The 15,411-nt window shown below is 36.6% G+C and overlaps 2 protein-coding genes across 2 annotated transcripts in view; one reads left to right on the forward strand and one right to left on the reverse strand.

The window, feature by feature from the left end:
* LOC120413085 (structural maintenance of chromosomes protein 4) overlaps nucleotides 1–15,411 on the reverse strand; it is a 42,010-nt gene that overhangs the window by 8,783 nt on the left and 17,816 nt on the right. The window lies entirely within an intron of this gene.
* Nucleotides 7,514–13,854, forward strand: LOC120413086 (plasminogen receptor (KT)). The gene is made up of 3 exons (XM_039573793.2): nucleotides 7,514–8,088; nucleotides 8,150–8,390; nucleotides 13,085–13,854. The coding sequence occupies exons 1-3, from the start codon at nucleotides 8,005–8,007 to the stop codon at nucleotides 13,216–13,218; spliced, it is 459 nt and encodes a 152-aa protein (XP_039429727.1). The 5' UTR covers nucleotides 7,514–8,004; the 3' UTR covers nucleotides 13,219–13,854.

Consider the following 15,411-nt stretch of genomic DNA (forward strand, 5'->3'; position numbering starts at 1 on the left):
CCCCTAACCTGGGGTACAGACGCTGATTCGAGCCGCCCCTAACCTGGGGAACAGACGCTCGGTGGGGGGGGGGGTCCTAACTCTACCTGCAGTAAGCCGCCCCTAACATGGAGAACAGACGCTTACCTCGACGATGGAGCAGGACACCGGTTTCTTTGAGCCGCCCCTAACCTGGAGAACAGACGCTCAAAGAGGGGGGGGGGGGTCAACCTCTTCTTTGGAGCCGCCCCTAACGTGGGGAACAGCCGCTCACAAGTAGAAGGAATCGAACACCAGGTTGTTTTGGGCCGCCCCTAACCTGGGGTACAGCCGCCCAAAAACGGTTGATGGAGGGAGGGGTGGGGGGGGGGCGCACGCACGATTTGGGTTTTTGAATGCACTCTCGTTTGAAATTATTTTTCTTTTTAATTTTCAAAAACTTTTTGTTGTTGTTTTTCCTCGCACTAAATCTTCCACTCCGACCCACTGTGCACTATCGAGAATTTCTTCTGTATACACTCCCAAGCAGCACTACACCCAGCACGTTGACGACGACGACGATACCCGCACACAACACAAACGCCGTGCAAAAGAACGAAGACGACGACGACGACGGTATTGTACTTGCCACGCGGGGACTTTTTTGGTTCTTTGTTATGGCCCGATTTGATCTGCGAGTCGACCAATAAATTTGCAACGATTTTGGCCAATCTCACGATCGTCGCGCACGGTTTTTAGTGGCCACCGATTCACTGCAGGTTCCGGAGTATCTCGACGGAATTTCACGCCGCGATGCACCGGTGTACTACGATTTTCGCGAAAAATTCGACGGACCGATCGGAGCACGACACTTCACCTGCTCGCACGCACACTCGCTGTGAACAAATTCAAACATAGATTTCGCGAATTCTTCATTTAGAATAACAGGAATAATATTCTTATTGAGAAAAGAACATATTGAATACATTAAAGAGGCTTCTGTCAAATTTTAACGAAACTTAAAATATTTTCCCGGTTTGTCGGTCGAATTCCCGGTTTTCTCCCGGTGGATAAAAATCCCGGTTTTTTCCCGGTTTTCCCGGTTTTTTCCCGGTTTTCCCGGTTTTTTCCCGAGGTGGCCACCCTGAACTAAAAATAACAAAGAAATTTTCAAATTATATTAGTGCAATAAGTTAAGCAAATTTATGGCTGAATGAAAACTTTCATAAATTATAGTGTAAACAGTATTTTTTGTAACCTTATCAAGGTTATTTTAAGATTTTTTTACGTTCCGCGAAATTTGCGTGAAATTTGGAGTTTTCGAATTATAAAAAGTAAATCTTTCCCTGTTCCTGAGGGGAACACCCTTGAAGAGTATCGGGGCCGGCATTTACAAAGCGGATTCAGTGGCAGTTTCATTCTCAACTTAATGTTAATATGTTAGGGTTAATGATAACATTCCATAGGTCGCCTCCCTAAGGTGTCGTGATAAGGTCCAGTTTGTGACGATACACTACCTTCCCTTTACTAAGCAATCGATTCCAGAAGGGAAAAGATCACCAGTTGTGTTGGTCCGAGCCGGGATTTGAACCCCGATCTACCGCTTACGAGGCGGAAGCGTTACCACTGGGCTACGTGGCTCGGTCATAAGAATTATGGTCCCCGTGAAAATTGCAATTTTTGAGCGTGAAAATCACGAAGCCTAAAGATAGTACACAAACGACAATGTACTACATGAATGTGAGGAAGGCACCAACCACCTCAAGGTGGATTAAGTAACGATTTTAATTGACTGTTTTTTACTAAAAGTTGGATCGCCAAAAACCGTACTTATTTTTAATATTTGAAATATTTTGACATGGTTTACTGTCGTTCTACGCATAAAAGTGTTCTAAAAAGTGCGCCTGAGAAAAACGCGATTGAAATTTTTCGACCGATTTGTGAGGTTCTACACTTAATTATCCCGTGGGTCCCTATTGGCCCCAGTAAGCAGTTAATCATTCTCAGTTGTTATCCTGTTGACTTGGTGATATTTTCAATGATTTCCCGAACAAATTACTTGATTTTACGGGGTTTTCAAAATTATACGTCCAATTAAACTTGAAAATATTAAAAAGTCAGAATAGTCCGAAAGTAACATGGGAAAATTATGCGAAAACTGCAGTTTTATCGGACCAAAAAAGGCAAGTGTTAAGGATGGTGCAAAATCTGGTACCGGAGATATAAAAAAATATATTCAAAAATATATTTTCTTAAAAACTGTTGAATTTGATAATTATGCAAAACTAAATTTGCAATCGAAAATGACTACGAAGGTTTTTATTTTTATGCCTTTCTTAATAAAGAAAGGTATAGGTTTTACTTTATGGCTGGACCTCATTTTCATCTTCGTAAATAAAACGATACAGCATGAATATTAATCGGAAAAATCGCCAAAAAATCACACTGCATTGATTTTCGACGCTCTATCGATTCACCTTGACAGAACTCGCCTATCTCCAACCCCCGAATTTTGAGAAAATAAATTCCGTGGAGGTCGAGTGATGTTCGTATGTGGTGAAATTTTGCAAAATTTTGTGTCGCGCCGTTCTCAGCTCCCATATATCCGATTTCGATTCTTCTGAACGCAGATGAAAGCTAGTGTGCTGAACCTGGGCGAGTTGCCGCGCAAATTTCGAAATATCCATCTGTTTTCGGATGCGGCCAGACTTTTCAACAAAATACACAGTTTTCAAATGAAAATATGGTCAATTTTTTTCATTTTCATATCTTTTATTTATCTCAAAAATTGCACTTTTCGAGCTCTACAACCTCCCAAATTTTCATCCAGATTCATAATATGGTTCTGAAGTTAGAGCCGTTCGATTAACCTACCATAAGAAAAAAAAACCACTAAAAAAGGTAAAAGCCTACCTGGTACCTTCGCCAACATTTTTCATTTCTGATTTTATTCGAAATTTCTTACTATATTCATAGCACAGACCATGAGTGAGAATCTGAACCAACATCTCTCGGCAATCCTGATCAATTTTTAGAACGATTTACTTTTTGCCTTTCTTACTAAAGAAAGGTGTAGGTTTTAGGGGAACTATACCCTTTCTCAGCCTATTTCTATTATCGGCCTATCAGCACTTTGATCATGAATTACAGCTGTCATAAAATGTTTTTGACTGTTCCAAAGTAATAAATAGCTCAAATAAAAGTGAGCAAGCAACTTTCTATTGTTGATACATCTTAAAATGTTGATTTAATAGCGGAAAACGGCAAAAGTGATGAGAATTGGTCGAACGGCTTAGAGTGATTAAAATGGGCATATTTCCCCTACTTTAAGGCTGGACGTCATTTTCATCTTCGTAAATAAGACGATACAGCATGAATATTAATCGAAAAAATCGCCAAAAATCACACTGCATTGATTTTCGACGCTTCGTCCCAGTCGCCAAGTTGCCAAGTTGAGCTTCGAATACTGACGCGAGAATGCTGGCGCATATATGTTTTGGCTCGACTTATACTCGTTTGTAGTAGCTTGTCTACCGATGTTTCCTTCAACATGTAAGATATCGTAGCTTTTCGGTTGCTTTTGTTCTGTCCGTTTTAGCATAACTGTCCAATGTTTATGCAAAAACTTTTTTGACATAGGATATTCATCCGGGTACAAACAATTGGTTTCCCGTGTGCTCCTAAAATCGCCTTTAAGTAGGCTTCATTTTGTCGTGATTTCGTAAGTTTATTTAACAGAGTTCAATGGATTCCAATAGGAGCTTTCGAAGCTGTTAAGCTTTATATCGTTTTCAAAGTTTTCAATGCTCGCGACGCCAATGGCTATCTACCTAAGGTATTGCGATTGAGTGTGTAGTGGTGCGGTTGTAAAAATATCTATCTCTCTCACTTTCGTAGATGCTGAATGGCAAGCTTCCCACTGTGCGGTTAACTCGGTTTTGCTTTGCGCCTGCTTTGTTCGGTTTTTGGGCTCGTACCAAAACTAGAACACCCAAAGTACAACCATGTTCCTCCAAACAACAGATTCTTCACCGATGGCTCCAAGCTCGACGGCTGTACGGGCTTCGGTGTTTATCATGAATCTTATCAGCTGTTCTTTAAGCTGAAGGACCCGAGTTCAGTTTATGTCGCAGAGTTAGCCGCGGTTTACTGCGCACTGCGAATCATCGAGACCATGCCACCTGACCACTACTTCATCTTCACCGATAGCTTTAGCTCTGTTGAGGCTATCCGGTCTCTGAAGCCGACCAGGGAGTCTGCGTTTTTCCTCACGGAAATACGCAAGACTTTAAACAACCTGGCGGCTCAGTCCTTCAGCATCACGGTGGTGTGGGTCCGCGCTCATTGCTCGATTCCGGGTAATGAGAAAGCGGACTTGCTCGCCAAGAAGGGTGCTGAGAGTGGAGACATTTTTGAAAGGCCAATTAGCGTACAAGAATGCTACGGTTTTCCGAGGCAGCGTGCGCTTCTGGATTGGCAAAAACAATGGGACGACGACACCAAGGGACGTTGGATGTATTCCATACGACCTAAGGTGCAAAAAAGAGCCTGGTTCAAGGGAATGGACTTGACGCGTGGATTCATCAGAACGATGTCCCGCCTTATGTCGAACCATTACTCGTCCAAGGCTCATCTTTACCGTATCAACATGAGTGATACGAACCTTTGCGACTGTGGGCAGGGTTATCAGGACATCGACCATCTCGTATGGGCGTGTCCAGATCACCAGGCTCACAGAATTAAGTTGAAAGATACCCTCAGGGCCCGAGGAAGACCACCAGAAATCCCGATGCGAGACGCGTTATCTCAACTAGACCTTGATGTTCTCTATCCGATCTATCAGTTCCTCTCAGATTCCAAAATATCTATTTAGTTTTCTTCCAGTTAGTTTTCCTTCAGTTAGTATAACTCGCCTTCGCACAAAGCCGTCGTTTCTGGTTTGCATCGGAAGAAAAGCAAGAACGCCCCAGCAGCTGGACACCGAGTTGCGGCTGAGGACAAAAGCAAAGGCCAGCAGAGCCAACCAAGACCCCTACACAATCCCCCTTCCCTTCCCACGCCTTGTCTTTAACATCAATCCCTTCCCTAATAACCCCGAATAGGCCGCGGGTAATCGGCTCCCCTCCCACTAACATTTACACACAAGATCCTCTGTAATTATTAAGTCAAATGTAATTACAAAAGCCGACTCGGTCCTAACCAGGTCCCAGTACCGAAAAGGATCTAATAAAAATAATTTTATGAAAAAAAAAAAAAAAACTAGAACACCAAAACCGCGGTGTGTGTCGTCACTGGCGCATGGGAAGCTAGCTATGCTAGCGTTTGTCATAATCGCTTGTTTGATTAAGAATTTGTACGATTAAAAATATTCTATTGGTGAAAATTGCGTTTTCAATTTTTTTTAGAAAACACATCATTTATAATACACGGCGTGTTTTCCAGAACAACCTTTTCAAGAAAAAATAGTCATCGCTACTTTCAAATGTGTCTTATAGGAAATTTTCTCAGCTATCCAATGCTTCTAAGAGCGAAATGTTTCATCGGGAAATTTCTGAGATATCTGTATATTAAGTTTTCTGTTTTAAATTCCTGTATTATTTATTGGAAACTTAATACTAACAGTTCAGAAAACTTATCAAATGTTGTGTTTCATGTGTCATGTACTCATCATAATGTGCAAAATAAGTCAAGAAAGAACTTTGTAGAAGGTTGCAAACCGCTGACATTTTGAAAATTTTGTTTGATCTGAGTTTTTGAATATAAGGGATTTATTCAGAACTTAAAATCATAAAACCGTATTAATATATTTTTTACAAGAATTATTAAAATATTACATATTTTTTGTTTTGGTTTGGGTTATTTTTTGTGTACAAATATCACGCGTCTGCTCTGATTTAGCTTGCTCAACCGAAACTTTGGCAGGTTTGTGATTGTTAATGGTGTTATTGAAATTTAATGAATTTTTTTTAAATTTTCTTAAGCAAACATAAACCAGGAGCATAAATACAAATATGTTTAAAATCGAAAATATACTACATATTACTGTTGCAAGCTTCAAAAGTCTTATTTTCATGGTTTTAAAATAAAGATGAAATTTTATTAAATGTTTACTGCTGAAAATGCACTTAAAAGAAGTAATAAAACTCGAGTCTTTCAACTCAGAATGCTGAAAACACCGTCACAAACTTTTTTTTTTAATTCAATATTATATTAACAAAAAAAAAAACAAACAGAAACTTCTTTTCCAAACTAAAAAAAATGCGAAGACTTCTATTATAGTGCTAATTCTTTATTCATTTAACACAAAAAAAAACAAAACAATCATTCATACTAATGAAAAGTATTTCTCCTAAAGCTTGCAACAGTAGTTTGCAGTTCAATTTCGAATATTAAATATGTTTTGAATCCATGCAACTGGTTGATGTTTGGTTAAGGAAATATGATAGTAATTCATAAAAATCTAGGGAATACCCTATCAATCACAAACCTGTCAAAGTTTTGGTTGAACAAGCTAAATCAGAGCAGAACGGTGTTATTTGTACACAACAGTTATGTAATAATCTATTTGTTCTTGTAAAAATCATATTTTAATACGGTTTTATAATTTTGATTTCTGAATAAATCCCATATCTTCAAAAATCCGGTTAAAACTTCATTATTCTAATGTTTAGCGAATTGCAACCTTCTACAAAGTTGTTTCTTGTCTTATTTTGCACATTTTGATGAGTATATGACATATGAAACTCATCATTTGACAAGTTTCCTGTACTGTTATTTAAAAGTTTCCAATAAATGATTAAGGATTTTAAAACAAAAAGCTTAAAATAGAGATATCTCAGAAATTTCCCGATGAAACATTTCGCTCTAAGAAGCATTGGAAAGCTGAGAAAATTTCCTATAAGACACATTTGAAAGTAGCGATGACCATTTTTTCTACTTAAGGTTGCCCTAAAAACACACCGTGAATACCTTGCTTTCATCATAAGATTTTTTGTATCAAGTCGACGTTATGAATTGAAAGAAGTTTTATTCTTTAGTAAGAAAGGCTTTAACTCACCCCTGGTGGGATTAAATCGGGTTTTATTCTTTGAAGTGCGCCGTTTTCAAGTTTCTGGCATTTTAGTTTTATTTCAGTTCTACATGAAAAATTAAAAATTCTACTTGAAGAAAAAGCACTTCTGCTAAACATATTTTCTTTTACAGAAGACTAGTGCTTTACTACTTATCACCTTTTCTAGTCAAAAAAGTCCTCCCGTAAAAAGATAGTGCTGGTATTAAGAAAATTACTAATTGAAGAAAAAAGATAAAATCTTTTACATGCCCAAAAGATATATCACTGTCCGAATATTTTCAGCTGAACTGTATTGTACATTATAGTCCGGTTGATAAAATCAAACAATTAAAAAAACAATAATCAACCAGGTTTGCGTGTCTGATAAACTTGCCAGTCACGAACACCAAAAATTAAGAGTGGCCAAGTCCAAACAAATCATCTCATTTCCTCTCGTAACAGCTCCGTTGCGGAACGTTTCCCGGCATGTTGGCACACCAAAGTCAGGATCAGAGCAGTAAACAAACACTTAATCTAAAAGTTCTCTCGTCGCGAAGAGTTACCTCAAGAATGAAAGCCACAGACAAGGGGATTGCTCAGTCAGATGCGTTCAAAAACAACGATTCTTCAACTCAAAATGTCATGCATTGTTCTATGAACACGGAGTCTGCGCACTCCGCCCAAAACATGTGCGACGACGAGACTCTTGTTCCAAAACAGCAAATTCTTTGGACACACAGTGTCATCATCGTTCGTACTCCACACTGCAGCCTCATAGACCACCACACAGCCCAGAGTCGAGTGTTGAGAAGAGAAGAGATTGTCCAGAAGAAGAGGTGGTGTCGTAACTCTGACTAGAACAATAAAGGTGCATTCAGCTGAAGAATCAATATTATCGAGTCGGTTTCAATAATCGTACAGAGGAAAATCGTTTGTTATTGTTTGATTTTTGCCTCAAGTTTACAAGTTTAACAGTAATAGTTAACAGTAACGATATGGGTAGCTTCTCATCGCATCCTTCCGGGACGGAAGTGCTCAAGAAGAACCAAGAGTACATCTCCGAGATGAACAAGAATAAGGTAGGTCGTAAATTTTTAATCGCGAAAAAAAATACTTTTAAAATCTCCTCCCAAATCTCAGATGGAACGTTGGATCCAGATGCACTTCCAGATTAAGGAGCGGGAGACGGCGCTGGAGATTTCCAGGGCTCGGGAACTGTTCTACTGGCTGGCGTCGTTCTACGGCGTGGCAACAGTTGGCCTCATCGGGCGGTTCAACAGCACGAAACGGGCAGCGGTCCTAGCGCCGATTGTGCCGTTGTCCTTCCTGGTGGCCTACTACGCGGACCTTGCGTACGGAACGAAAATACACCGCATCACGGGTGAGCGATTGATTATGGGAAATGAGTTGTGTCAGAGGGGGAAATTCCGAAAGTGGTTTCAGGGGTTCCGAAGCAGTTTGCTGAACTCAACAATGATGATCGAAAAAAGTGATAAATTTATCTTAAGATGATTGTACCACTTCCATTTCACTGATATCTAAGGGGGTTTCCCTTATCAAAAGAGTAACATCTTCTTGTTGACTAAAGAATCACAAATGAAGTAGTGTTCAAGCTGCAGTGACATGATGTTTTACAATCGTTACAACCCAGACAAATTGCAATCTCAAAAAAATCCCCTTTCAAATTGCAAAGGACTATAAATTCCACTGCTGCAACTTGGCAAAGTTACAGTTCAGCTTTCAAACTCGTAACGTAACGAAGAGCAGCTTGGTTCCCACGATGAAGATTTTCCTCATTTTAACCACCATTATAGCGATTACGATGGCCATGTTGGCTGGATCGGCGATTGCTGGCAGGGACGGACCTCAATATTTGCCCCGGCCAAGACCACCCCCAATCTATCGTGGTTAACTCTATCAACATGGATTCTGCTGTTCTGAAAAAAAAACTAACATTGGAATGTAATAAATATAATTAAGATGCAGCAAAAAACTGCTTAAAAGATTTTTCCTATGTAGAATCTTCAAATATATGAAAGTTCAAAGTTTCACATCAATATGGGTCATCCCAGGTCAACTGAGCACACTTTTGGACTCGACCTTCACCGATTTGGAACAAACTTGGAGGGAACGTTCATCTATCGATAGTTAACAGAAATCTCAAGTTTGGTGCTGATTGGACCATCCCTCTATTTTAGGCTCCACCCTCTTTTTTAAATGATTTTCTAAAAAACTTTTTTTCTTTTAATCATAACTTTGCAACTATTTGAGCACAAGAATTTCTACAGATTGCATTCTATAGAAAATTGTCCAAGGAATTCGATAAAAATAAAATTTTAACTTTTGAATGCCCACTTTTATTGTGTATTTTAACGTTTTAAGTATTAAAATTCAGTTTTAACCAATTCCTTACATTTTTATTTGTTTTATTTTATCACCATCGTGTTCCACCTTTCCAAAATTTCCGAAATAAGTTTCACACATATAAAATCCGAACTATGCGGGATTCATCCCTTTTTGTTGAAAAGTACACCATGTTCTTCCGAGTGCTGCGCAAAATCAAACTTTTTTTTCAGTAAAATCGCTGTATCTCGCCAATAGTTCATTTTAGTTTGAGGTGGACATTTATTATTACGTAAAATTATCCGGAGAACACGATGGTAATAAAATAAAACAAATGAAAGTATAAGGAATTGGTCAAAAGTGAATTTTAATGCTTAAAAAGTTAAAATATAATATTAGTGGGCATTCAAAAGTTAAAATATTATTTTTATCGAATTCCTTGAACAATTTTCTATAAAATGCAACCAGTAGAAAGTCTTTTCCTCAAGTATTTGCAAATTTATGATTAAAAGAAAAAAAAGTTTATTAGAAAATCGTCAATCAGGACCAAACTTGGGGTTTCTGTTAACTATCGAGAGATGAACGTTCTCTCCATGTTTGGTCCAAATCGGTGAAGGTCGAATCCAAAAGTGTACTCAGTTGACCTGGAATGACTCATATATAAACTCCAATTAGAAAATAGGACTCACTTTATTAGTATCCTTAATAAAAATTATCCGAGCGATTTTGGGATCTAGGAAAAGTTTTAGGTTCTGTGGTAAAATTCTTCCACCGTGTTCGATTTATACAAAGATTGTGTCACGTTCCCAGAAAACTATTCCCCCGAATACAGTCATCCCACATATTCGGAACGGTTTCCAGATCGGCCAATGTTCAAAAAATCATAGCAAATCGATAATTGAACTTAATGACTCGCTTTTACCTTCATTTGAAAGCTTTTCTTGCGATCTTTCGAATGCTGTATCGAACATCTACAAATTTTAACTTTTATATGAAGTTTTTGAAGAATTACTTTGACCCTTGAAATCCACAAATTCGGAACACTTTTTTCTTACGAATGTAAACAAACTTTGGATCTCTCCAGGAGTACATATTTATTATCAAATAATGACTTCACACACTGAAACCAATGAAACTCAAGCTTAGTGATGTTTTATACATGGTTTGATAACTTTTTTTGTGAAAATATCAGTTAAATTCAGGTGTTCCACAATTGTGGGAGGTACAATAACATCCCACAATAATGAAACAGGCCATTTGGAGGCAGTGTTTTGCTGCTCTGGACAAAATAGTCTTAGAATGAAGTTTTTTGTTCAAAAAGTACTACTTTTACTAGTGAAATAGCAAGATAATGTCCAAATGAAGGTTCTAAAAATAGTAAGATCGACAGAAAAGCTACTTTTGGCATGCTATTGACAAATTATCATAAAAGTGTTCCGAATTTGTGGGTGTTCCGAATATGTGGGATGACTGTACCATTCCCCAGAAAACCACTCCCCAGGATGTACCGTTTCCCAGAAATATGTATCGTGGTGATTATTATTTTCAAAATTTCCATACAATTCAAAATTTTCAAAATTTCTAAAACCTTTAAAAATTTTAAAAATTTGCAAAAATTTTCAATATTTCCAAAATTTTCAAAATTTCTTAAATTTTCAAAATTTCCAAAACTTCAGAAAATTTCCAAAATTTCCAAAATTTCAAAAATTTCCAAAATTTAAAAAAGTTCCAAAATTTCAAAAATTCTCAAAATTTCAAAATTTCCAAAATGTTGAAAATTTTCAAAATTTTTCAAATTTCCAAAATTTGAAAAAATTTCAAAATTTCCAAATTCCAAAATTTCTAAAATTTCCAAAATTTTTAAAACTTCTAAAATTTCCAAAATTTCCAAAATTTTCAAAATTTCCAAAATTTTCAAAATTTCCCAAAATTCCTAAAATTTCCAAAATTTTTAAAATTTCTAAAATTTCCAAAATTTCCAAAATTTCCAAAATTCCCAAAATTTCCAAAATTTCCAAAATTTTCCAAATTTTCCAAATTTCCAAAATTTCCAAATTTTTACAATTTCCAAAATTTTCCATATTTCCAGAATGGCCCGCCTAAGTAAAATGCGCCAAAAACCATCGAAAAACATGAAAACTTAATAATTCAGTGTAGTAGGCTTATGCTTTGGGATGTACCCTTCAACGTTGTATACTTGGTTGATGATTTTTATTAGTTTACAACAGTTTTTGAGCCACTTAAAAAAAAAAAAGTTTTTTCGACTACTTTTCCAGGGTGCGGGGCAGAATGAGCCACCTTAGAAAACAAGCCATTTCGTCTAATACAACGTTGAAGGGAGATAAGAAATGACTTAAGGTACCTTTCTAACATAGTTTCCATGAAGTTAGACCACTTAAATAAAAATAGTTACTTACCAAAACAAACATTTTTGAAAATAGTGTTAATATATTGAAAATTGACACTATTTTTACATTTAATCGTCAAAACAACTAAAAAATCAACTAATGTTGCATTAAACGTTATTTGTGAAACTACCAGGAGTGAAATAATCCATTTAATCCAAATTTCATAACTTTTGATTGTTTTTATAAGACAGGATAAGGGTGGTCCATTCTGCCCCCAAGTGGATTTTAATTTAACACTTCCACCACCAAGCCTCTAAATGATTTTTTGCAATTCCGTCGTGAAACTACTTACTTTTCCTGTCATTCTTAAACGACGAAATAGCCTACTTTTCTGTACCAAAAATAACAGAATCAAATAGCAACACTTTTCAAAATAAATGCTGAAAAGTTCTACTTTTCAGCACTCAAATGGGTGCTGAAAAGTTGAACTTTTCTGCACTTGTTTCGAAAAGTAACACTTTTCAACATTTTTTTGATTTAAACGATTTATTGACAAAATACATGAAAATTTGACATAAAATTTCACTCAGTGTGTGTTTTTTGGAATTGCAAAAAATGTTGTATGGAACTCGTTGCAAAACTTGATTTTTTCAGCACTCTTCGTATTTATCCAACTCGGTGAACCTCGTTGGATAAATGTACGACTCGTGCTGAAAAAATCCTCTTTTTGCAACTTGTTGCATAAACTACTATTAAGGTTCCGTTGTTGTTTTTATACCTTGGTAGTAACATCTAGTAACATTCTAAGCATTGAGCAAACTTTTTCAAACAATCCAACTTTTCAGAAAGTTTATTTAAAAACCTCGAAATAAACAACATTTGCGTGGTTATGTCAATAAATTTACATTTTTGCTCATAATTCGAAAAATACAATGAATTCAAACGTCGTTTTCGGTATGGTGAAGTTATTTGACGTCCTTTATAAGACCCTTGCCTTACAATTGGTCTAAATCCATTCTATAGCCCAAAACCAAGGGTGGGCCATTCTGCCCCCCTGGTCCATTCTTTCCATTCTGGTCACATAAATTACTACAGTGGGATTTCCCAGACGCTGACGCAAAATATGAAACTTCAAAAACCTACATGCAGCCACAAAGCACAATCATAACAAAATAGCTTTATATTATCCCAGCTTCTTCGTTCAAAACTTTGAACAGCATCATAATCATCGCATAAAGAGGAGTTTTTTCTCACTTGGGAACCCCAGAAGCGCGTCTAATAGCTATTCCGTGTTAATAAACATAAACATAATCAGCTACCTAACACACACACATAACCACAAATATCCTTTTTCTGTTTTGTATGTTTCTCTCCCCCCTCTTAGCCGAGGCCGAAATGATAATGCAGCACGAGCCGGACCTGCTGGAGTGGCCCAGCGGGCTGCCAACGGTATCGGAAATCGATTCCGCCCGGCTCGACATCGACGATAAGATCCGTTTGCATCCCCACCAGATGTAAGGGGCCAATAAAAATGCTCAATAAAAAAAAGCAACACAAAAAGGGTAAGAGTGTTGGGTTTAGGCAAAACGGGAGGAAAATCATTCCAAAGAAAGAAAAAACAACAACAATAAAAAACGAAAACAACAGCAAAGTAAGAACAATATCATTAGTGTGTAAATGGAAGTGGATGTCATTTCTAAAACCATCATTCTTCTTTCAAAGATCCATTTGTGTCACAATATCGCTCTATTTGTCACTTTAAAAACAATTCATTGTACGTTTTCCTTGAAAAAAAAAATCCTGCATGCAACTACCAAAACATAATCTCTATCCAATAACAATACGAATACAATAACATCGTTTGTGCATTAAAATACAATTGAAAATTGTAGTTTACAACTTTAAAGACTCCTAATAAATCCTTACTATAAAAAAGTAAACAACACTTATACAATTCGAGAACGAAAAAAAAAGAAGACGTAAAAGAACAAGTAACCATTTGATATCCCCCTGTTTAAGATACCGTTTGTCCGTTTTTCCCCTCTTGATAATAGCAATGCTCGATCGAGTATTTTAAAATAATAAAATAAAAAAATCGTCACGAAAATGTTAACTATAGCCGTGTTAAGCGCAATAAACGTTGAAAAAATTCCACGATTCGTTGAAAAGTGTATTGTTCAAACAAGAAAGAAATCCATGAAAACACACCCACTGAGAATTTTGTCGAGGCTCGATCCAAAATTTTCAGTGGACATTTTATACGAAAATAGGGGTAATATGTCTATTCCCAGCCTACTAAGCGGTCGTGTCTGAATAATGCGAAAAAATGTGGAATGTTCCTTGAAATTTACTAAAACCAAGAAAACCATCGCGTAGAGTAACTTTTTGTGAACATTTCTGTTCAATTTGACTTTTACTAAAAGTTATTCTATTCCTTATTGCAAGCATTTTACAAAAATATTTCCCAACTGTATTCTAATCTGACGCGAATGCACTGGAGCCCATTATCGTGAGTTCTTTTTACTTTCAGCGCTCTTTTGTGCCTACCTAGTGGTGCAATTTATGACGAAGTTTTAACCGAAAACTAGTAGAAGGAAAAAAAGTAGAATTTATAGAGACAGTTTCCTGGCATCACTGGCTCACTCCAACAGGCGCTGATGGTGGTGTTGGTGGCCTCCCTTTGTTCTTTATTTGCCTTCGCTTTTCGCTAGGGTTTTGGTCAGCAAATGCTGCATTACGCTCCATACAATTTATTTTGAAGCTTTAATCGTGCAACAAACTCTCCATATGAGCAATTCTCTAAGATTTCGGTCATTCGTTTTTTTTTGTTTTTTAATCCGGCTGAAACTTTTTTGGTGCCTTCGGTATGCCCAAAGAATCCATTTTGCATCATTAGTTTGTCCATATAATTTTCCTTACAAATTTGGCAGCTGTCCATACAAAAATGATTTATGAAAATTCAAAAATCTGTATCTTTTGAAGCAATTTTTTGATCGATTTGGTGTCTTCGGCAAAGGTTAAGGACTACACCTAAAAAATGATACACGATAGAAAAAAATGGCTGATTTTTAATTTCACTTTTTGTCACTAAAACTTGATTTCCAAAAAATATCTTTTTTTATTAATTTTTCATTTTCTGATATGTTCTAGGGGACATAAAATGCCAACTTTTCAGAATTTCCAGAATGGGCAAAAAATCTTCGACCGGTTCATGAAATTCTTAATTAATACTGATTTTTTCAAAAAATCGAAATATTGGTCGCAACAATTTTCAACTTTATTTTTCGATATAAAATCGATTTGCCTTCTGAAAGTACTTAAGAGAATTTTTGTTTTCAAGTTATAGCCATTTTTATATGACTTTTTTTAAAAGTCTCAGTTATTCATTTTTTAGGTAGTGCACATGTTTGCCCACCTTCGAAAAAAAAATTGAAAAGCTGAGAAAATTCTCTATATTTTGTTTTTTTTTGTTGATACGACCCATAGTTGCTGAGATATTGCCGTGCAAAGGTTTGAAAACAGGAAAATTGATGTTTTCTAAGTCTCGCCCAAACAACCCACCATTCAGCAACTAATGGTCCGATTTTCAATGTTAAAATATGAAACATTCGTGAAATTTTCCGAACTTTTCGAAAACAATATTTTCAAAATTTTTAAATCAAGACTAACATTTCAAAAGGGCCAAACATTCAATATTACGCCCTTTTGAAA

Source organism: Culex pipiens, chromosome 2 (assembly GCF_016801865.2).
Source record: "Culex pipiens pallens isolate TS chromosome 2, TS_CPP_V2, whole genome shotgun sequence".
Lineage (NCBI taxonomy): Eukaryota > Metazoa > Arthropoda > Insecta > Diptera > Culicidae > Culex > Culex pipiens.